Here is a 24,705-nt window from a genome sequence, read left to right as displayed (position 1 = left end):
AGTTCCACTGGTATCCATCTGGAAGGAACACCTATAATGTGCTACATTCAAAGTGTTGCTTCTATTTAAGTAACATGAATTCCCGAAAACCACATATAGTGGAGTATAGAGCATGGTCATTGATTTTAAAAGGTTGTGTTCACCAATACTACCCTTGATTATATGCAGCAGTAGCTTCCATAATTTCTCTCAGCTTGAAATTCACCTCTAGGATGAGAAGACCAAAGTTTAAATGCTATGAATTTGAATGTGCAAATTTTAACATAGGAGAATTTTATTTAAACATTGGCTTTTACAAATCCTTGAAGTAATGGAGTTTGTTGGCGTTTAGTCCTGCAGCCTGAAACTTTAGGGATATGCTGCTAGAAGGCCAGGTTGAAAAATGAATTCTCAAAACATTCCATAATGTATAAAAAAATTACTTTACATGAAAAATGATATGTTTTGACTAGATATAAAATTAGGTGATCTGGCTAGCTGATTCATAAGTTTCTTTCCAGGTTTGCTAATTTCTACTTTGGTCAGTATTGTGAAATATTCTATTGAAGAGTAGTACTACTACCAGCCTAACCAGCTGGTATTGTCTCGCTTTCTCAGTCTTCAATCACCTCCTGCTCCAATCTACCTTCCACAGAGTTGCCAAAGTATTTTTCCTGCTGAAGTATGTTGCCTCTTACACAATAAACTCTTTTGGCTCCCTCTTACTGCTAGGAACAAAAGAAAAATCCTCTGTTTGACCTTTAAAGCTCTTCACAATTTGGTTCCAGCCTATCTTTCCATAAGCAAGTAGCCATTTTGCGTATAATAGTTGTTATGTTAACAACCATTTTTCTCCTCTTATTCTGACTCTAGTTCTTGAGCATGGGAAATGGGGGGAAAGAAACTATGCTTTAATTATATGTCATGCTCTCTCACTACAAGAAGTCTACCTCCATGCTGAGATGGCTATAAGGGGGCGAAAAATAGATGACTACTCTTGCAAAGTTGGATAATTTAAGGTTTGTAGACAATGTGGTTTCCATTTCTGGAACAAAGAGTCGGTTACTTAATCTTGTGGAAAGGGCTAATATCCATTTTCTCCCACAAGGAAATGGGCATAGCCAAGGTCATGATGACAGAAAATATTACTTCTTGGGGAACAATATAGTTGATGGGATGACTGCAGCCTAAGTGGACAGTTCAAATGTCAGTTACCAAACTGATCTGTGATTGTTTCCAGAAATCAGTAATGCCCCCATGAATGTCTGTCAGCCCTCATGATGACCATCCCATCCATGGTTGCTTCATATGAAATACAGGAGTGAAAAGTTTTCAGAAGTATTCATTTTGGCTATTAGTTACCTTCCTCTGGAGTCACAGGAACTGATTTTGAATTCCAACCTCTGTCACTTTCTCTGGAAGGATCATGGGCCAGTATGGGTCTCAGCTTTTTCTTATGTAAAGTAATGGAAGTAGATTAGATGTGCTCTAAACTCTAGATCTGTTAACCCTCCCCCCAAAAAAAAACCCCACAATCCTATGGTTTTATTGGTTAAAGGAACTCCCAATAAACTCCTGCTGCTATGACCGGTGGACACCTGTCCTAAAATTTATAATAGGATCACAGTGTGATAGATGGTAGTGATAGTGTGATAGTATGATAGATATAAAGCTCAAAGGGACCTCAGAAGTGGTCTTATCCAAGACCTTTAATTTACAAAGGAAACTGGAGGCCGTGGAGTCTAAGTGACTTGTCCAAGGTCACACAGGTAGTAAGCAATGGAAGTGGAATTTAAACCCAGGTCTCCTAACTCCAAAACCCAATGCTATTTCCACAGTGCCATGCTACTTCTTGTTAATCTTAACCTCTCATTGCACCCTAAGGAATTCTTTATAATGCTTTCCCAGAGACACACATCATGAACCTAAGTATTCCTAACTCTAATGCCAGCTCTTTACTATCCCCTGCTGATACTCAGAGAATCCTGTGATTTTTTTCATTGGTGTGCTTATATTTCTGTCCTCCTAGTTTCCTCTTTTAAATATTTAATTCTTGGATGTGGAGAGTAGAAATAACCCTTGCCTGTTTAAACAGCTTTGTTTATAGAGTACTGAGATTATAATAAGGATGCTACTTAGGGCAAAACAGCAATAGAGAGTAGAATTGGGGGAGCTTTCAGGATCACCTTATTTCCAGAAGAGACAGATATACTTAGAAGAATCTGTTCTGCTCATTGAGGGAAAAGTCTGATAACTTCTGCCTGTACCAGAAGGAAGGCCCAGGAAGCCATCTTATAAAAAGTAAGATTTTAGCTAGGACTTGAAGGAAACCAGTGAGGGCAGGAGGCAGAAACAAGGAGAGAGAGAGAGAGGAAATTGTAAGGAAACAGTCAATGAAATGCTCCAAGTCAGGAAATGTAATATCTTTCCAAACAGAGGATTTTATATTTGATGCCAGATGTAATAGGGAGCCACTAAAGTTTATTGGATAGTGGATGAAATGGGGGTGGGGGGGACTTGCAAATCATTAGAGCTGCCAATCAGCAAAATACCCATGGAAACCATGAGTTACCCATTGCTTGAACTCTATGAGCAGGGGTAAATATTTGTCAGAAATATAGATGAGAGTTTTAGTCAAGCACAGATTGGACGAGATGATCTCTAAGGTGACTTCCAACTCTGAAGATGTGTGCGGACATATATGGGTGTGTACATATATATACATGTACTTCTCTCCTCCCTTTATTTAAATGTTTTTAATATTTTCAGAAGTGTACAGTATAGTTGTCAAGGACCTATGATTTCACCCACTGATGCAAAATATAACCCATCTTTAACTAAAACATTAGAGAGATGGCCCAGAGTGTTTGAATGCCCCTCCACCAGACCAAATCTATTGTCAGAGGCAGAAGGGATGGAACCTATCTCCCTGACTCCATATCCTACACTCCATCTACTACTCTGGAGTGCCACATGGATTCCACCCAATACAGAGAGACACACCTAGCTTTACTAAACAAAGAGAAGTGATATTCAATAAATACACACAATTCCACAGAAAGTCTTAGGCTGGAAGGTAGGAAATGACCCTGGCTCAGTCACGACATAACTCTGACATCTCTGACACTGAATGAATGCTTTGGGCCTCGGTTTCTTTATCTGTCAAATGGGGAGAATCTGCACTACAGGGTTACTGTCAGAAGAAAATGAGATGCTAAATACGAGAACATTTCAGTGCTGTTCCAATATAAGGCATTATTTCTTTAAGCCAGAAACTGGGTTAAAGTACCTCCGTTACAGAGGTACTTAGTAACTTTTGGAAAGTTACTCCTTCACCTTTCCATGTCACAGTTTCTTAATCTCCAAATAAGTTTATTACCGCAAGTGTATTATACTTCATTTAGATAATTGCCTCCTCGAACCCTTCAGTGAAGGCTGCTATCAAAGTATCAATAATTAAATGACAATTTTTATTCATAACCTGTATCAGGGCTGTCTTCTGTCTCCACATAAAGATTGCCGGTTTCAGCCAGATGATCCAATCTTGTATGGCTACTGTCAGCTCTGTGTTCCTGATCCAAAGAGTAGCATTGTGTAGTGAAAATATTCCCTATCCAGGCAGGATGCTTTAACCTTCACATCCTCCCCAAACCTGCCTGCATTTCTTCTTCATCTCTCTCTCTCTCTCTCTTTTTTTTTTCCTTGCTATTTATAAATCAAAAAAGAGTGGTGCTGTTATGCAGTCTTGGCTCCCCCTGATGAGAGCATCTATTCTTATCAGAAGTGTTGGCCTGAGTCTTTCAAGTGGATCCCACAGAGCCCCACAAAGGTGTGCCTAACAGCATTGTCTCCTGGATTTGGTGTGAGAATCTCTGCATTCAAACTACAATTCTGCCACTTAGGGTGACTTTGGACAAGTCATTTCACTTCCCTAGGCCTCAGTTTCCCTATTCCCTAAGTGAGGGGTTTGGTCCCTGTGAGATATCATCCAGCTTTTTATCTATGCTATGTTTGCTTTCATTCAAGTCCTTTGCACTTGTTTACTTTTTTTTTATTTTGATTATTTATTCATTTGTTTATTTTAAATGCAGCCACTTCTGGTACATCAAAGGAGGCTTGTCCGACTTTCTATTTCATCTCACTCCTTGCTCCTGGTGTGTTGGCAGAACATTTTATTTTCCTCCTTCAGAGCTTCAGTGACCCTATAATTTACACATTACATTTCAATGAAGTGCTGAGATTTGTCCAAAAGGTTAAAAGGCAAAACAAATACAGGGTTGGTTTTTTGCTGTAGTTGTTTTCTTTTGTTTTTATTGGTGTACAGATGTTTTGACAGCTTGTTTGAATTTCTGCACCCTTACATAAATACAAGTAGAAGCTGCTTAGCTGGCAGGAACCCAAGTGATAGACCTGGACTTTTAGAATTTAGGATATAGATCTTAATTTTATTCTTTTTCACTCACTGCATTTTTTTTTAATTCAGTGACTTGTAGAGTTAGAAACTAGTCGAAAATACCCCCCAAAAGTGTTCCTTTTTGAAGCTATGATACCATTTATTTGTCTGGTATAAAAACAAGTATGATTTACAGCTGATATGGGTAATTCTATTTACAATTAATTAAAAGGCTCTCATTAAGCCCCTACTGTGATGCAAATGCATAGATTCTATTTGCAAGCAGACACTTGGTTTGGGTCCACCTCAGTGACATATTGCATATACCTGTAGAGGCTTCTCTTCTCCTTTAAATTTAATTTTGAGGAGACCCAAGGGGGAAATCTGAGTAGGCATAGATCCCAGCTCATTTCTGCTGGCAGATCTGCTGTCAGTGGCCAAGTTCCGGGCTGCAGCAGCTGCCTGAACAACGCAGGAAGGGGAAGTAGGAGCCATTGGGGGTGGGGAAAGAGGTGATGAATCTGGGATGAAGCATCTGCTAGCTTCATTTGAACAGACCCTTCTGGTCTTCTCAAAACCAGGCTGACAGTTCATTCGGTACTATGAACCCCCCCCCCCACTCTAATTATCTTTTCATATCTAGAGTCCTTCTAACATATTAAAAAATAATAATAAGGAATTTTTAACCTTGCCTCTGCGACTTGCCCCTTACTAAATTAAATACTATAATTATTTGAACATAGGTTATACACTTCAAAGGAGTTTTCCAAAAGGGAAGCAATGCTTACATGCATACATGTAAATGTACATATATGCATTTATGCACATATATAAATACATATACATACATCCATATACACATATGTATATGTGTATACACACACCCCACATAGGTTATACCCCACTTTCAAGTTATGCATTAGCCAGGTTTAATGGGGGGGGGGGGAAGCCAATAGCCATGCGTGTACTATATAATTACATTGATTTCTCTGTGTAATATCTAATGACTTTTACTTTTCATTTTTCATCATTTTAGGGTATACTGTGAAAATGCTATTTTTTTTCCTTTTAGAGGGTCTTCATAAGTTCAAGGGATCTTTTTATTTCATGTTCTGAAAGATGGATTTCTGCATCGGAAATTATTTTTAATCACATAATTATACAATGCCTCTTAAAGTTGCTTCATACATGGCAAGTAATTAAGACTCTATAGTTATTTGAGGTTGAAATTTTAAGGAAGTCCAAGGATCTTAGCATTTTCAAGAAGTCTTTAAGCAGTGATTCCTATAGTTTTATTTTTTCCAATATTTCTTTACAAGGTTATTTGCTGCCATCTGCTGGTTACTTGTGATAATGCATACAAAACCTGAAATTGGTATCTCAGTTGTGAGGGTGATTCGTTTTACTGCAAAAAAAAAAAAAAAAAAAAGAACAATCTTTTTTATGGTTCAATCTTTATTCAAACACCTTCATTTCTTTCTCTGGAGATGGAGTGCATTCTTTCATAAGTCCTTCAGAGTTGTCTTGAATCATTGTATTGCTGAGAATAGCTAAATCATTCACAGCTGATCATCTTACAGTATTGCTATTACTTTGTATACAGTACATTTCACTTTGCATCAGCTAATGCAAGTCTTCCAGGTTTTGCTGAGAGCATCCTGCTCATTATTTCTTATATCACAATAGTGTTCCATCATAATCTCATCCCATTTGTTCAGCCATTCCCCAATTGATAGGCATCTCCTCAATTTCTAATTCTTTGCACCAGAAAAGGGCTGCCATAAATATTTTTGTACATATAGGTCCTTTAACTTTGGGGTTTTTATCTCTTTTTGGATAGTGACCTAGTACTGGTATTAGTAGGTCAAAGAATATGCATGGTTTTATAGCCCTTTGGCCATAGAAGAACATTCTTTTTTTATGTATATAGTTTCCATCCATGAGGCTTTATGATTTTTACTTGTTTAAATTTTTACTTTTACTTTACTGTTAGTGCAAGTTTGAATTCTTTCAAGTTAAATTCATGGATGTGTACCTCTTAGACTGACTACTGATATGTACCATCGATTAGAATTTCTAGAATTGTGGTAGACAGCATTATCCCTAACAATGTTATCTGTCTCGTCAGACTCTTCCTGACCCTATTTGGGATTTTCTTGGCAAAGACCTAGGTGTTTTTTGCCATTTCCTTCTCCAGCTCATTTTACAGATGAAGAAACTGAGGCAAACAGGGTTAAGTGATTTGCCCAGGGTGATACAATAGGTAAATATCTGAGGTTAGGAACTTCCATCTTCGTGACTCCAGGACCAGTACTCTATCCACTGTGCTCCCTCATGCCTTACATATAGTAACTCAATTTAAAAGAAAAATAAACTCGAGACATTATGCAAGGCGTTTTGGAAAAAAAAATAAGACATAGACCAGAGAGTGAGGGTTTTAGTCCTGCCTCTTCCACTATTTGTTTTCCATTGTATTCTTGGGCAAATCATTTAATCTTTCTGATCCTCAGTTTCTTTTGTTTATGTGAAGCAACCAGACTGGATAATAAAGAGACAAAACCCAGATAAAGGGGCTTACTATCTAAGGCCCCTTTCAGTTCTAAAACCCCAATAATTATATGTAATTGTGATTAGTCAGTCAGCTTGTATTTACTAAACACCTGCTCCAGGGCAAGCACTCTGCTAAATACTGTGATTACAAAGAAAACAAATATAGTCCTTGATGTCAAGAAGCATATAGTCCAGTTGGGGAGATAACATGCAAACAACTATGTACAAAAAAGTAGAATAAGGGTTAGATTGGAGATGATCAACAAAGGGAAGCCATGAGTGTTAAGAGGGGATGGGGGGGCAGCTAGGTGACACAGTGGATAAAGCACTGGTCCTGGATTCAGGAGGACCTGAGTTCAAATTCGGCCTCAGACACTTGACGCTTACTATCTGTGTGACCCTGGACAAGTCACTTAACCCTCATTGCCCTGCAAAAAAAAAAAAAGCAGAGATAAGGGGAGAGAGAGCCATCCAGTCTTGAAGGTAGCCAGTGAAAATGCCTAGAGTTACCATCGGCTCTTGTTTGAGGAACATCAAGGAAGCTCAAGTTACTGGATCAAAAATTATCTCAGTATTCCCTCTCCCCTTCCTGAGATTTCACTAGGTCAGCAAACAAGTTAACTGGGAACTCTTTGTGTGGATTGAGATCCACAACTCATATATTTTTAGAGAATTTCTTGGTGGACATTGAGTGGTTCAGTCATTTGCCCATAGTCACAGAGCTAGTAGCTAACAGGTAAGATTTGATTCCAGTTCTTTCTGATTCCTATCTTCCTGATAGGAAAGATCTCATCCTATAACAAATCATCACAATTTGATAGTCTTCAGATTTGGTCCTGCATTTTAAGAGCCTATGTTGATATGATGATTTCAGATTTACAATTTTTTTTTCTTATAACTACTCTGTAAGGTGGTTAATATGTAAGGTATATGGTAGAAGTTGGTAGCACACTGAATAAGGCCTGGCTCTTGATTCAGGAGGACCTGAGTTCAAATCTGGCCTCAGACATTTGACATTACCCCGCCAAAAAAAAAAAAAAGATGTAAGGTCTATTAACTCCATTTTGCAGGTTAATAAATCTAGGATCCAAACAGTTCAGTGATTTGCCCTGGGTCACACAGCTTCTAAATAGGAAAAACAAAAAAAACAAAAAAAAAAAAACATTATTGAAGCCTAGGTCTCCTGCCTTTAAGTTTATGCTCTTTCTACCACATGCTTGATTTTCTTGGGTCACAATGAATTAATAACACCATATCCATGAGAAAGACAAATGCCCCTGTTATGAGAAGAAATATTCTTTGCAAAAATGCCGTGTAAAACTTGAGCCTCCAGATACATGCCACAACCTTTTTGAGCTGTGATATGTAGACATTTGATGTGTTTGATTTTATTTCACCCATTATGATTCAACTTCCTTGGAGTATTTATTTCTTTTGTTTTGTCATAAGGTAGCAGATTTGTTTGACCTGGGGGCAAAACAGTTGTAAAGGAGTCTGTTTTCTTCTGGTTGTCTGTCTTTGGGGGAATCAGAACTTTGACCTTTACCCAGACTTAAACAAAGGAACTTGGTCTGCTGGAGTTTATTGTAAAACACACTCTGGAGAGCTAGGAGTACTGGGGAAGAGAAGAAAAATGTTTATTGATGCTGTAGGTGTAATAGTTTATTTTTGATGTGAGCATTGGGAAGAACCATGTAGATTCAAATGTTCAGTGTCTGTTCCATAGACCTGAGAATAGGTCAGATAACTTTAAGGACCTAGATGGGATGGACAAGAAAAAGGTGATTGTCAACTTTCCTTGAATGGACCTAAAAAGAGGAAAATCCTGGGTGGATATTTTTGTTTGTTTGTTTTTGGGGGGCGGGGTAATGAGGGTTAAGTGACTTGCCTAGGGTCATACAGCTAGTGTCAAGTGTCTGAGGCTGAATTTGAACTCGGGTCCTCCTGAATCCAGGGCAGGTGCTTTATCTACTGCATCACCTAGCTGCCCCTTGGGATGGATATTTTTTGAGTGAATAGGAAAGAGAAAGGAAACCTGGATGACTCAGCTATAAAATAGGATGCTTTTACATGTCCACCAGGAGCCCAAACTCTCAAGTTTACAATCTACTTCCCCCTCATTTTCCAAAATTCCCAAAATTCCTTCAAGACTTAGTTTGGGTGATGCTTCATATACAAGGCCTGCCCAAATTACATCTAGCTGTTGGTATAAATCACCCCAATAATTACTTTGTATTTACAGATATGTATACAGTCTATAGCCCCCTAAGAAAATATACTGTGGGTTCCTTAAGGGTACTTTTTAATCTTCATTTCTTTTAGTTTGTTTTTGTGTTTATAGCCCCTGATTCTAGAACAGTGCTTTGCAAATAATAGCTGCTTAATAAGCTTTGGTTAAGTTGAAATTTTTATTTTGCTTCATTGAGTTGTACTCCACAAACACCTTCACTGATTAAGTGCTATTTTACTTTTGTCTAACCTTGTTTGAGTGAAATATTTGTAAACTATAAAGGGACACATATGATTAACCTAAGACAGATAAAAGAAAACTATAACTTCTGAGCCCATGACCAGGGAGAGGCTATTGGCATCATTTTGGTAATAATTATATGGTGCTTTAAGGATCTGAAAATGTTTACGGGTGTTATTTCTTTTGATTGTCTCCATTCCCTCGGAAGGGAAAGGTTATTATTATTATTCCAATTTTCCAGATGAAGAAACTGAGACTGAGAGAGGCTAAAAAACTTGTCCAAGGGTTATACAGCTAATGTCTGAAGCAAGATTTGAAAACAGGTCTTCTTGACTTCAGGTCCAGGGCCCTGTCCACTATACCACCTAGCCACTGGAGAGGTGGTTCCCTGAACCATAGAGGCTGAAAACCCCAGAAGTAAAGGTAAACTTACAGCTTCACTGTCTAGAGATTCCTGTCCCATTGGCATCTTTTACAGATTCCAAGTTAAAGGAGCTTGAGTTGGAGAAGCTTAACATGTATCACCTATATAAACAAACTATCCGGTTTCCTTTTACTGCCCTTCTGTAATGTCTAATTATCATCAGCATCTCAGTCCTTATTTGAAAAGCACAATGTCTCATTTCCAGAAGCACCTGGATCTATTTGGGTACACAAGCCAAGGATTAGCCTATCCTGGCCTTTTGTCAAGGAATCATTTTCCTCTGCTGGGTCTTAGATCTCAGCATATTAGTTTCTTATCCAGGCCATCCTTCCCTTAGTGAGAAATGGTAAAATACCCAGAATAAAGGATAACCACAGGAAGCTTCTTGCTCCCTGTCTGAATTCACCATGACTGCCTTGGAACAATCAGAACTCATTCTCTACCCATTCACGTGGACCTTTGGCCATTATGCACTTCGGGGCAACTGTATGATGTGAATGCACAAGACCAAGACAATAGGCATGCGCTTTTGAGTGACCCGCATTTTAAGCCTCAATGTTCCTGACCTACAGGACTCATCTGAAACAGCTAAATCACAAAAGAGGAAGAATTCTACAAGGAATGACCAGTTTCTGAAAAGTGCATAGATGTCAGAGTATTTTGATGTCCAAAAGGGACTCAGTCTCAAAACCTACGGAAGGAAAGCTTTAAAAATAGATCTCTTTCTAAGGCATATTAAGTGCATCTATAATCCCTTTTTCTTTCTTTCTTTCTTTCTTTCTTTCTTTCTTTCTTTCTTTCTTTCTTTCTTTCTTTCTTTCTTTCTTTCTTTCTTTCTTTCTTTCTTTCTTTCTTTCTTTCTTTCTTTCTTTCTTTCTTTCTTCCTTCCTTCCTTCCTTCCTTCCTTCCTTCCTTCCTTCCTTCCTTCCTTCCTTCCTTCCTTCCTTCCTTCCTTCCTTTCTCTTCCTTCCTTCCTTTCTCTTCCTTCCTTCCTTCTGTTTTCCCTCCCTTCCTTTTCTCTCTCTATCTCTCTCTCTGTCCCTATTTCTTGCTATCTATCTCTGTGTCCCTTTGTTTGTCTCTCTATCTCTGTCTCTCTGTATGTGTCTTTCTGTCTCTGTCTCTTTCTCAGTCTCTCTGTCTAACTCTCTAACACACAGATGGACACACACACCACTGTTGGCTTGTTCCTAGAAAGTTAGGGAAGGGTTAATCAGAGATCTAACTGTGGAAAGGAGAATGATTGGTTTCCTTAGGGAAATTGATCGCTTGTCCAGAAATACATGGCTCAAAATTCATACTTAATACTTAGGGAGTTGAACTATTTTCCAAGCTAAATCATCAAGTTGAGATGAGGTTCTTACTTGACTACTTCTCTGGAAAAGGTCAGGTCATAGACCATCCGGAGACACCAGATATACAAGGAATGATACTAACAATAATTTGTTACTGCAAAAGTGACATTTTTCCAATTTGGTCCAACATTGTTCAGAAGCAAAATGCAGTCCCCCAGGGTGCCAGCAGTGTTGATCTGCAGGATGACAAACCAACAATATCATCTAAATAAAAAAATCCAGCATGAGTTTAGTAAATTAATCCTGACAAGAATAAATTGAATAATCTTGGGGAAATGGCAAGAGTGCTGATTGGGCCAGATGGCTTTGTGTGTTGCTGGCCTGGTCTTCAATGGCAGATAAAAAACCAGCTATTGGTTTATTTATTTAGTTAGTTAGTTGATTAACACCTGCCACTTTTGCTGACTGAATCTAAATCTGATCCAGGCTACTCCTGGAAAAATCCATCTTATTTCCAGCACAGGAGAAAAAGGAAATGCAGGCATCCCAGAGTGAGACTGATGCAACAGAGACCTGAGAAGAGGTTGTCACCTTGTCTTTAGAATAGCAACTTTCATCTCAGAGAACTCTGTGTTATTTTCTTCACTCCCTTAATGTGTTAATCTGCCATTACCCCCTCTCCTTGGCAGACACATTTAAGGGAGTTTTTCTTAGGAAAAGCCTAGAGTTCATTATTTGAGCCTTTATTTCTCTGAGGTTACCCATTTTACATCCCTCCAGTGTTTTCAAGTATTCTCTGAGTCAAGGAGGGGAAGCAAATTAAGACAATTTCCTCCCTGGATTCTTGGGGACAAAATTAACCCACCGAGTAAACAAGAGGGTTATGTGGCCTAAATGATCCATATTGGAGATCTTCACTCATCACCTCAACTGATAAATGGCCCTCTTTGCTTGCATTTAATGGAACTGAGTGCTTAGTATTCAGTTGTGACATTTCCTTTTGAGAGAAGGTCATTTCCAAATGGAAGCTCTTTGTTTTGTTTTGTGTTCAAAATTTCCTACTAGAACAAACCTTGCCTAGAACCTTTGCTGCTGGTATGGTTTTAAGGAACAATACTGAAGAGTATCAGTTGTTTTTCTAAAACATTAATGAGAGAGCAGCTAGGTGACACAGCAGATAAAGCATTGGCCCTGGATTCAGGAGGATGTGAGTTCAAATCCAGCCTCAGACAATTGACACTTATTAGCTGTGTGGCCCTGGGCAAGTCACTTAACCCTCATTGCCCCACAAGAAAACAAAAACAAAAACAAACCCAACAACAACAACAAACTTTAATGAAGTTTTGCTCCCCTCCAACCCTTTTTTGGTCCACACTTGTGATTTCATTAATGTAGGAATTGCTCCTTCCAAGAGTTTTCAAGAATGGCTTGTGGGGAAGCAAAGGGGGACTGAGAGATCTAGTGCTTTGCCCAATATCACTCAGCCAGTTTGAGCCAAAAGGGCTGGAACCCAGATCTTCCCGACTCCAAAGACCTTCCTTCTGTCCACTACACCATGCTGCTTCTCATTTTGCACTTAACTCTTACAAAAATGACATGATAACTTTGGGTGCATATGCATTAGACAGCCAGTAACTTGAATTAACATCTCCTTAATGATTGATCCACAGAAGCAGTGGAACTTGAAGAAGAATGAACAAGAATAAATACAACTACTTTCTTGGTTTAAATAGTAAAACATTGCATGGATACTTGAAATAATAGGCATGGGTTTGTGGATTTCTGGGGTGGGGGCATATATTTAGATGGATCCTTACAGAAAAGTGTCTAAGGTTAAATTGGGGAAGACATCGCCTCTCTTTACATGAAAGTCAACTTCTGGGTGGCATTTCATTTTATGAGCTGATTCAAGCATATCTCTGTGGTCTCTGAGCCATAGCTTTTGACTTCCCCCCACATGTTTCTAATAAGGCTTACATAAGCCCTTGGTAAGTCAGCTATGCAAATGTAAAGGTATATGCCACCCCAATGCACAATAAAGGGTAATGGTTCAAGAAACAACTCTTGGATATTTGATGCCTTTTAAAAAGTCACAGTTCAAAAACACTGCTGCCTATCTTCTTACTATAGCACTAACCAGTGGTATTTCTTTCTCTCTTTTCACCCCAACCCCCACCCCATCCCCCCCCCCCGCCCCCATTTCCCACCTACATCCAGGATATTAAAACAGATTGCAATTCCTGCGTGGAAGTAGAGGACAGAAAAGTAAGTCAATAACTTCTAATCATTTTTTAAATGTTCTTTATGGCATAAATACCTGTTTTTAAGGAAAGAATGGCTAAGCAAAGGTTTTTGTGGGTCAGGTTTTCATTAGACATTAAAAACTGTCTAGAGGGAAAACTTCCATGACTTATTTTTGTTGGAAGTTTTCCCTCTAGACAGTTTTTAAAGGTGACTCCCTCATATTCTAACTTAATTTGCTTTTATCTGTATGATGATACTGACAATTTGCTGAGTGTGTACCACTAAGTATTCTACTGGCATTCCATCCTTATGCCTGATTCCTGGCCTTTGGCATTCATTGTCCCAGAAATTCCAACATACCTCACAGAGTTACCAACCACACTATGGCGAGCCAATACCTGCAACAGCCAGGCAATCATCCCTAGGGTTCTGTTTCCTAGCTTTCTGTTTTTGTTTTCCATCTTTCATCTTCGGAGGCCATACCGTGAACACCACGAGGGCAAAGCAATTGTTAGACAACCATGTGCCACCTTAAGTCTTTTTGGACTTTTCTTCTTGGTAAATTTTCCTGTGGAAGTTCCTTTAATATCTAGAAGATCAGGTATCATTTCTCTCTGAAGGATGCACAAGATACACTATCTATAATATCTGGGTTTTAAGGAGTGACTGGTTTGGATGATTACCCTTTCAAGAAGGGCCTATAACCATTTCTTTTGTTACAACAGAAAGTTTTTTACCTCCACATCTTTACTCAAATCTGTCCTCATGTCACCACTCATCCTTCCATTTCCTAGTTCAGAGCTCCCATCATTTTTTATCTGTACTATTTTAGTATCCTTACAGTAGGTCACCCACTTTTTATATCTCACCTCTACAATGTATCCTTTCAAAGAACTGGCAAAATAATTTCCCTAACACATAGTTTTGACTTCCCCAATGAAAATCCTCTAGCAACTTTGTATTACTTATAGAATAAAATTCAGACTCATTAACCCAGCATTTAAAGCCCTCCCCTATCTGATATCACCCCACATTTCCAGGCAAGTTTCATATTATTCTCCACTCCCCCGGCCCCCGCCTCACATGCTATGTGCTAGTCAAACTGGACCAAGCAAGCCATATTCTAAACCACAGCTTCTTAAACTGTGGGTCACAGGGGTCGTGAAAAATTTGGCAACACTAAAAGGTTCTGTATATACCTATATACCTGGGATCACATAAGAATTTCTCAGGTGAAAAGGGGTCGTGAGTAGAAAAAGTTTAAGAAGCTCTGTTCTAAACCATATGTTTCAATCTCCTTCCTCAGAGCTTTTTCATAGACTACCCACCTCCCTATCATCATTGGAACACATTCTATCCTCATCTCTGCCTTAGAGATTCCTTCTCTTGTTTCAATATTCATCCACAGTAGCATTTCTGTGGAAAGCCTTCTTCAATTCCCTTCTCTATCCAACATGAAACGGACCTCTCAATCCTCAAATTTCCCTAAAAATATTTTGTATCTCACATTTGCTCCCTCTATACCCTGTCTTAAATTATGTATAGATGTCATAGCCCACCTATTAGAATACAAATAGCACAATGGCTGGGATAATCAGTTTTTGTCACTGTCTCACTGGAGCCTATCATTGTGTTTTGCAGGTAGGTACCCTTGATAGATGTGTCAACCTACACTGACTTGCTTCTAGTAGTCCTACCTCAGCCTGCCATGCTCCATCCCCCCTTTGGTACCCAATCTGCTATTCAGGGCCTAGGGCATTTCTCCTTCCCAACTGGTGCTTCGGGCAGTATTCGAGTTGGTTCTTTGGCTTATGCAGATTTAAAATAATAATAATGATAATCAAGACATAAACTGACCTGCTGCTACCTGGAAGATTTGATTTTAGAAGAGTGATGTCACTAAAAAGAAAGGATGAATGTGTATTTATTATATGCCCCTGTAAAAATAAAAATGAAAAGGCAGTTAACATCATTGATTACTGTATCCTAGTTTATCTGTAATGAATATAAACATCTAAGCTTATTGCCTATTTCTTAAGAGGGTAGGTAGGAGGATGAATAACTAATGAATTTTCAAATAGGGCTTAGGGGATGTGCATTTATATAGCTGAATCGTATGTAGGAGGTTAATATAAAAGACAGAGGAGCTTCTCCCTAACAGTCTAAACATATTATTTTGATTATTTTGGTGAGTGAATGAGACAGAGAGAGAGAGAGAGAGAGAGAGAGAGAGAGAGAGAGAGAGAGAGAGAGAAAGTGTGTGTATGTGTATACCCCTGGAATTTCATTGGCATGGGAACCTGATAATATAGAAACCCCTTCATTGGTAGATATCAATTACTCATCCGTAACTTGAAGTCATAGTTGCCTGGGGCACTGAGAGATTACGTGACTACCTGGGGTTCCACAGCTGGTCTGTGGTAGCAGAAATATTTAATCCTAAATCTTTTTTACTTGGAAGCCAGGCCTATGCCTCTTTCTACTGTACCATGCTGACTCCTTGACTGGGGAAAACAAAAACAAAAAAGAGCCTAATGTACTTAACAATAGATTAAATACAATCATGTATCTAATACAGTTAACATGATTTAGTAGATGGAGAGCCTCAAAAACCTAGGTTCAAATCCTGCCTGATACATACTAACTCTGTTACCCCAAGCAAGGCACTTGCTCTGTTAGTAGCACAGCAAACCTTCTAAGATTATTAATTTTAAAGTAAACACCAATCTGCCTTGGGAGAAGGAGTTTAACATTGGGAGCTTCCTATATCAGTGAAATCACAGGTCCAGACCAAAAAAATTAAGATTATGCTATGCTTCTTGCTGTTAGATTTTCATCAGTCTAACTCTCTAATAATAGAGTTGATGGGAAGTTCACACATTTGTTAGAAAACTTTCTTTTTTCTCTATATTAATTTCTCTTCTCAGCAACAAAGTGACTTTAGATTTGAACAGAGGCCAGCCTGTTTATCATTCCATTCTTTCAATGTGATCCACCTTGAAGAAAATCACCATTTTAGAGGAACAGGGGAAATGCAAATGATTATGCTATTTTCTGCAACATGGACTGTTCCCATGGATAATAGATTTATAAGGCCAGGTTTCTGAAAGTCAAGTCAATAAGCATATATTAAGCACCTGCTAGTGCAAGGCACTCTGCTAATCTCCAGGGATATAAAGAAAGGCAAAAATAGTTCCTGCTTTCAAAGAGCTCACATTCTAATTGGGGAGACAACATCCAAACAGCTATGTACCCATGGGATGTAGACATAATAAATTGGAAATGATTTCATAGCAGAAGGCAAAGCATTACTGGGAATCAGGAAAGGAGGGATTTTAACAGAGATTTTGAAGGATGTCAGGAGGCAGAGGAGAGGCATAAGCTCAACAAGGGGGCCAACTAGTGAAAATGCCTAGAGTTGAGAGGAAGATTATCTTGTTCAAGGGACAGCAAGGAGGTCAGTCATTGGATGGTTAGGTGTGTGGAGGAGAGTAAGGTGTAAGAGGCCTGGAAAGATTGGAAAGGGCCTGAATATCAGATCATCAAATCTATCCCCTTATTTTAGCACCCATAGAGGGGATATACTTGCTTAAGGTCACACAGCAAGTTAAAGGCAAAGCTGAAGCTCACACCTTGGTCTCCTGCCTCCTGTTCCAATGCACTCTCTGTAACACTTAAATTCAGCAAGTATTTGTTCAACAGTTACCATGTGCCATGCACCATGCCCAACCCTGGGCACTGTGCTGTCCATCATTATTGTCTTGTACACAGACAGATGTGATGTGGCACTTCAACGGTAAGCCGTGGATAGCCTGAACGATTGTAATCTCGTTCTTCTAATACACTCTGGTGCTTCTGTCACTGTGACATATAATTATGAAATTTCAGCATCAATGTGATGACAACTACGTGCGCACATGTTTGGATGTGTGTACCTTTCTCTCCATTTAATCCAGACGCTTCTAGCAAAATCAGTAATTTGATAAAGTGGAATTGAAGTGACAGCAGATGACAGAGGTGCCAAAATAATAACGCGACCTCCCTCTGAAGTGGCAGCCTTGTCGGCCTTTGTGGATCCTATGGATGCCTCACACTCTGAGGGAGAATTGGCAATGTTTTCCAGAAAACTTTTTTTTTCTTTTAATAAAAGGAGTTTTAAAAGGCCTATAAAGAAAATTATTGTCCTTTTTCCTTTTCTTATTCTTTTCTTCTCACCTTGCCCCATTTCCTTCCTTTCCCACCTTTTCCTTGCCCACTTCCCAGCCTTCTACTTTCTGTTCTGATTTGGGTATCAGATTTGCAAGATTTCTGAGTGTATGGTTGGTTTGATTTGTTTGTTTGTTTTGTTTTTAGAAAATGCACAGCTCTAAGTTTCCTCTAAACTCTACCCTCTCCATCCTCCTTTCTCTACCCTGTCACCCATATCTGCTTCATCAGAATATTTAAATTAAAAGGAACATTCTTTTCTTGACTCCTGCATCAGTTATAATGATGGCTGAGAATCCATGAATTTGAAGAGCTGGTGAGTTCCCCTTTTAATGAAGAGGGGCTGAATCTTTAGCCTTGCTCTGCTCCCAGTGTGTGTTCCATCTATGTCTGATGACTGAAGCAAAGTGGTTTTTTTTCTTTTCCTTTTCACTCTTCTCTATCTCTCTTGGCTCTCAAAATCTATTTTTCATCATTCAGACACTGATCTAATTGTCATTTGGCAGACTGTTCTCTATTGTTTGGGGGGAAACCATGGCATGTGTTGGGGTGTGGGTTTGGTCTGAATTTTGTTTTCCCTGTCTAACTGGCTAATTAATCTGAGAGTGGGGGCCCCCCCAGTTGGGTGTTTTCTTCGCTAGTTCTTGAAATAGGCAGCCATTCATCATATGTCATAAGGGGTATACTGTGTGCTTACAGAGCTTTCTGCCCTAAATGGAAAGACAAAACACAGATTGTTTCCTTGCACAGGTGAAGGAGCACCACAAAACTAATGCAAATTTAGCAAAGGTGACAGGAAGCAACTCATCATTTTGAAGTGTCTGGATTGCTTCTAAAAGCAGGGCCCGTTTGACATTTACAGCGCTCCGGTTTCCAGTGGGGAACCGAGGCATTCAAATTCATTTTTATTTGTAGTGTAAAATCCATCTGAATTTTAATACTATTATGAAGACTGAGATCCAGGTGATGAGAGCAAGGGGTGATGGATCATTCAGTGAGAAAAATCTGTCAGAATAGGCTGAAAACCCATTTGTCAAAGACCATAAACACAGACAAGGAAACTATTTCTTCTCACTCACCCCTGGGCTAGTTGCTGCTAAGCAGTTTCTGATCATTTGGTAAAAATGCTTGTGAGTACCCTGAGTGGGTTTCAAAGTAGTGCTGATTTTCTGGGCTGACAAAGTTAAGGAATCAGTAACTAAGAAGGTATTGCTAGATCTCATATAAAATACACTAATTAAGATTTGGGGACTTATGGCCCCAATGTGTAATACAAGGAACTTTTGAAATTTATAAATCAACTTCCAAATCACATGATAAATATGATGATAGATTAGACATTTTCTCCAATCCTCGTGATTCTTGAATGCCTCTAAAATAAGAACTATGTGTAAAAGATAAAACAGGTTCCTCTGTCTCCATGGTCTAGGACAAAGCTTCTCAAACTTTTTTTCACTTGTGACCCCTTTTTACCTGAGAAATTTTTATGAGACCCTGGTTATATAGGTATATAAAACAGGTATACAAATCAAACATTGCCAAATTTTTCACGACTCCCACCTTCAGTTATGTGACCCCATATGAGGTCGGGACCCACAGTTTAAGAAACTTTGGTCTAGGATGGGGGAAGGTAACTACGAGGCCATTAGGCAGAGGGGAGGCATAAGCTCAACAAGGAGGCCAACTAGTGAAAATGCCTAGAGTTGAGAGGTAGATTATCTTTTTCAAGGGGCAGCAAGGAGGTCAGTCATTGGATGGTAAGGCGTGTGGAGGAGAGTAAGGTGTAAGAGGCCTGGAAAGATTGGAAAGGGCCTGAGTATCAGATAATCAAATCCATCCCCTTATTTTATCACCCAGAGAGGGGATGTACTTGCTTAAGGTCACACAGCAAGTTAAAGGCAAAGCTGAAGCTCGCACCTCGGTCTCCTCCCTCCTGCCCCAGTGCACTCTCTATAACACTTCACAAGGAAAAAACCTATGAACAAAGAAGAGAGAAAACTAATCCCTAATCTCTAAATCATGTGAGAAAATAATTATTATCAATTTCTTAGAGACCCACAGATAAATCCTTTCTCCCCACCATTGGAGAAAGTCAGTTCTCTCTGAAAAATTCCATCAAATCTAATCTGGGACAAACCAAAGGGAACAAAAGCAAGGGAGATAGATTCATTTTTACCTTGTTAAGTTTCTTTATGTCCTAGGCCAGGGGTTGGCAAGCTATGGTGGAAGACAAAATGTTACCACCTGCATTGAATAGCTTATAAGCTATAGATAGTTTTTGTTTTGTTTATCATTTATATACCATGTCATTTTACTTTAAACAATGTACAAAAACATTCTTAGCTCAAAAACAGTTGGCCGAATTTGAGATGGTTTTGAGGATTATCCCCTACAAAACCTACCACCAAAAGGGAAAGAGTCAAAAAGGGAGTTATAGGGGAACATAAGGGGAAAATAAAGAGAAATAGTAAATGATATCAGTTAAATATCTTGAGGATAAATAGGTAAGCCAAACAGCAAAGATATTAATAACAGAAGGAAATATAGCTACAAGGTACTCTAAATTAATCGAGATATTTATGAATAAATATTGTAAAACACAAGAAAATGATTTAATATCCGATGAAACAAAAGGCCCTGTGGTTTCCTAAGAGAGCAGAGAAGCACACCATCATTTCCCAAATTATTTAAAAGAGAAATAAGAAGTACAAAAGCAAAATTTAATGCCAACATGACCAAAATAATTGGTAGAATAGAAAAACTTGAATCTACACAGGGAAGTCGCATAAAAGAAACAAAAGAAATAATAACTTGTTGAGAAGGCAAATACATAGAAATGAATGACTATCTGGAAGAAAAGAAAAAAGTGGCAACTTAAAAATATATCTCCAAACAAACTAAATATATTAATCTCAAAGAGAGGTTGAATAGAGGCAAATTTTATAAAGACTATAAGTCTCAAAAGAACATGTAAAAAAAACAGAAAACAAAAACTGAAAAACACAATGCAAGCAGTAACTGCCCAGAAATTCTGAATACAGGAAAAATAAAGGAATCCATAGGTTGGCTGCAGATTTCAAGGGGAAAAATATAAGTAAAACACACAACTATTCTGCACTCACAAGAGACTTCAGGAAATAATGAAATATGTATTCCAAAGAGCAAAGGAGATCAAGATGTACCCTAATCAGCTATAACCTACAAATCTGAGCCAAGCCATTAATGAAAAAATGAATATTTAATAAAAAGAGGTGCTCAAAGCATCCATAAATTATTTCCATACGTTCTCTTGCCCTCATGTTTAAACTACCTCTTTTTATTGTTTGTTTCCCCTTTCCCTGGTTATAGAGCATTGTTTTACTTTTTAGTTCTTTTTTTTCTTCCTCCTACCTACTTATTTAATTTTTCCTCTTTTTTTTCTTCTCAGTAAAGTAGTCAAGTAAATCTCCCTTGCCTTTAAATAGCTGTTTATTAGAGGGTTTTTTTTCATACTCTGTGCTTTTTTTCTAAAAAGAATTTCTTTCCTTTATGCTCTTCATGGTTTATATTTTATTGCTATCTATTCTAGAACTTTATTCTTTAAGTCATGCCTCTTTTACTTATTTAGTCCATCTTTAGTCTCAGTATCTCTCATAAAACTAACAATTCTAAGGTTCTTCAGTTCCCTTTTCTGAACTGTGATATTGCCTTAAGTGTGTCACTCTTAGAAATACCAACTCCTTGTGTACTTTTAGAAAGAAATGTCTTAATGATCTCACTGTTATTTTGTTGTTGTCTTTGTTTTCTGTATTTGTTTGAGTTTTTTGTGTATCTGTTTTCTTTGGATGTTTGAAAAGCAAATAAATCGTTCAGCTGAAAAACAAACACACATACATATACATATTTCTCAGAACCACATGGAATTTTTACCAAAATAATATTAAGGCATAGAGATATTGCAAAGAAAATGTAAAAAATAAGCAATAGTAAATGCTTCCTTTATAGATCATAGTACAATTAAAATAGCCATTGATGTAGGGAAACAAAAGATACAGTCCCAAATAGAGATTAACAACGACAACAACAAATAATGAGTGAGTTAAAGAACAACTCATAGAAGCAATTAATAGTTATTTGAAAGAAAATAGTAATGAAACAATATACCAAAATTTATGGGATGTAGCCAGAACAGTCCTCAGGGCAAAAAATCATATCCCTAAAATATATATGTCGACAATAAAAAAGGATTGAAGAACCAAATATGCATTTAAAAATCAAAAGCCAACAAATAAAATTTTTAAAAAGTGGAGATATTAAAAATTAGAGGACAGATAGGCAGACAGAAAACTATAAAAATATAAGTAAAACTAAAAGCTGGTTCTTAGTAAAAACTAATTAAATAGATAATCCCTTACCTCTTATTTGATTAAAAAGAAGAGGGCAGAAAATTGCATTAACAAAATAGAAAACAAATAAGGTGAAATCACAACAGAATCAGAAGAAATGAAAAAAAAATTATCAGAACCTAACTGTATGCACAATTATATCCTAACCAAATTTGAAAACACCAAAAACAGAATACCTCCAAAAATCTAAAATTCCCAAACTAACAGAAGACAACATAATGATCTTAAATAATCCAATTTCAGGAAAGAAAATAGAACTAGCTAGACAAGAGAAAGAAGTGAAAGGTATAGAGAAATGTAAACAGGAGATAAAACTATATTATTTTCTATAGATGATGTACTCTCAATATCACAGGGGATTAGCCAAGGAACTAGTGGAGACAATACCTTCAGCCAAGTTGCAAGCTAAAAATTAAGTCAAATGCATTTTTCTATAATAATAACAAAATCCAAGACACAGTAATAAAAAGGGAAATCTAATTCCAAATAACTACAAAGTGAATTAATTATCTGGAGGATCTAATCGACCAAAGTCCACAAAAGACTATTATAGTGTCATTTTTAAAGTTCTCCTTAAAGAAATAAAGAAAATTTAAATAAATGGAAGGAATATACAGTACTCATGACTGGGTTGGGCTGTTTTAATAAAAATTACATTACTAATAAATTTTAAGTTTTGATGCTATACCATATTGTCAAAAGGATATTTTACAAAACTCAATAAAATAATATCAAAATTCATTTGAAGAAATAGAAGATCTAGAATCTCAAGGAAAATATTGAAAAGAGTATGGACAAAGATCAAACATCACTTCTGGACCTTAAACTATATTATAAAGTAGCATTCATCAAAATCATCTGGTATTGCTTTAAAAAAAATGATGTAAAAAAAGTGAGGTAGATCAGTTGAACAAATTAGACAAAGGATAATGAGAAATAATGGAGCTCAATAAGCTAATTTTTTATAAAGCAGAAAACATGCATTACTTAGGGGGAAATCCCCTATTTGATTAAAAAAAATGGGGGGGGGAATAGAAAAAAGACTGACAGAAATTAGGCTTAGATCAGTAATTTATACCTGATTCCACATTACATTCTCTCTATACATAACCTTAAAATTAAAGATCATACTATTTAAAAAATTGAAGAGAAGCAGATCATACACGGCTATGGGCAGGAAATGTATTCTTAACCAAATGATCGTTTACAGATGATAAAACACATAATGATTCCATGAAACTAAAAATCTTTGGCACAAAATTAAGCCATAAGAAGGGAAGCAGATTAACGGGGTTTGGAGGTGGGAGTGTATCACATTTCTCTGACAACAATTTGTTATTCAAGTTATATAAATAATGTATATGTATACATACATTATAATAGATGAATATATAAGTATATACATGTAAATATATACATTGGTCAAAGGATATGAATAAATATTTCTCAAAAAATTGCAAACCACTAACCATAGGAAAAAATGTTCAAAGTCACTAATAATAAGAGAAATGTACATCCAAACAACTCTGAAGTTTCACTTCACTCCTTACAAATTGGCAAAAATAAAAAAATAAAATACAGGAATAGTCAATGTTAGAGGGGTTGTGGGAAGATAAACATACTAATGCATTGTTGGTGTAGCTGTAAATCAGTACAAGAATTTTGGAAAACACTTTTGAATTATGTAAATAAAATATCATTATATCTATAGTCTTTTATCCAGAGATTAGATTCCTAGACTTATACCCCAGGGAGCCCATCAGTTAAAAAAAAAAGTAACCCACACATATTAAATATTTATACCGATATTTTTTGTATTAGAAAAGAATTGAAAACAAAGCAGATAGCCTTTGTTTGGGTAATGGCAAAACAGATTGTGGTACATGAATGTAAGGGAGTATTACTTTTGCTTTTTTGGTTGTTGGTGTTTCTTCTTTGTTCTCAAAGAGGATCATGACATCAAGGTGATGTCATGACTTGCAGTAAATTGGATTTAAGTAAGGGAGGGCTGTGCAAAGTCACCAACCTCACTCTCTCCTCCAAAGCCACCTGGGGCCAGTGGTTAGGAGAAAAATGTGTGTGTGTGTGTGTGTGTGTGTGTGTGTGTGTGTGTGTGTGTGTGTGTGTGTGTGTGTGTGTGTGTGTGGATGGATGGATGGATGGATGGATGTAGCTGGGTAAAATGAAGCCTGGAGAGATAAAATAAATGATTTGCACAGTCATCTAGCTGTTTAATGGCCAAACCAGGACTACTTACAAGTCTTACTCCTGATTCAATTCTTTATCCATTATCCCACATCTTATTTACCAAGGAGAAGCTTGGCTAGATTATTTCTCAAGTCCCTTCTATCATGGACATTTTTTTGCTTCTTATTTTCTAACATTTTAGAATTCCTCTTTCCTTACTATGAACTTGCCCTTGGGACTAAGTACCATGCCTTTTTTTTTCTTTAAGTATGTGGGACAATGGGGGTTAAGTGACTTGCCCAGGGTCACACAGCTAGTAAGTGTCAAGTGTCTGAGGCTGGATTTGAACTCAGGTATTCCTGAATCCAGGGCCAGTGCTTCATCCACTGGGCCACCTAGCTGCTCCCTGGGACTAAGTACATTAGGGGCTTGATCAAATATCTCCATCCTAGCTGATACCTTAAATTGAGAATATCAAGAAATTAGGTCTTTCCATGTATAACTCTCATGTATCCTATATCAGAAGCACACACAACACATGCATTTATAAGAAGATGCTTTGTGGTGGAAAT

General features: G+C 37.6%; 1 protein-coding gene across 25 annotated transcripts in view; it reads left to right on the top strand.

Annotated features, from left to right (window-relative positions):
- RBFOX1 (RNA binding fox-1 homolog 1) overlaps positions 1 to 24,705 on the top strand; it is a 2,803,489-nt gene that overhangs the window by 1,693,178 nt on the left and 1,085,606 nt on the right. For 24 of the 25 annotated variants that reach the window (XM_043976864.1, XM_043976845.1, XM_043976850.1 and 21 more), the window contains one exon: positions 13,329 to 13,376. The exons of the other annotated variant lie outside the window; for it this stretch is intronic. In XM_043976864.1, coding sequence (XP_043832799.1) covers positions 13,329 to 13,376 — 48 coding nt within the window. The remainder of the gene's footprint in view (positions 1 to 13,328; positions 13,377 to 24,705) is intronic. 25 annotated transcript variants of the gene reach the window in all.

The sequence above is a fragment of the Dromiciops gliroides genome, chromosome 1 (genome assembly GCF_019393635.1).
Source record: "Dromiciops gliroides isolate mDroGli1 chromosome 1, mDroGli1.pri, whole genome shotgun sequence".
In the NCBI taxonomy this organism is placed as follows: Eukaryota; Metazoa; Chordata; class Mammalia; order Microbiotheria; family Microbiotheriidae; genus Dromiciops; species Dromiciops gliroides.
This window is presented reverse-complemented; position numbering and strand designations above follow the sequence as displayed.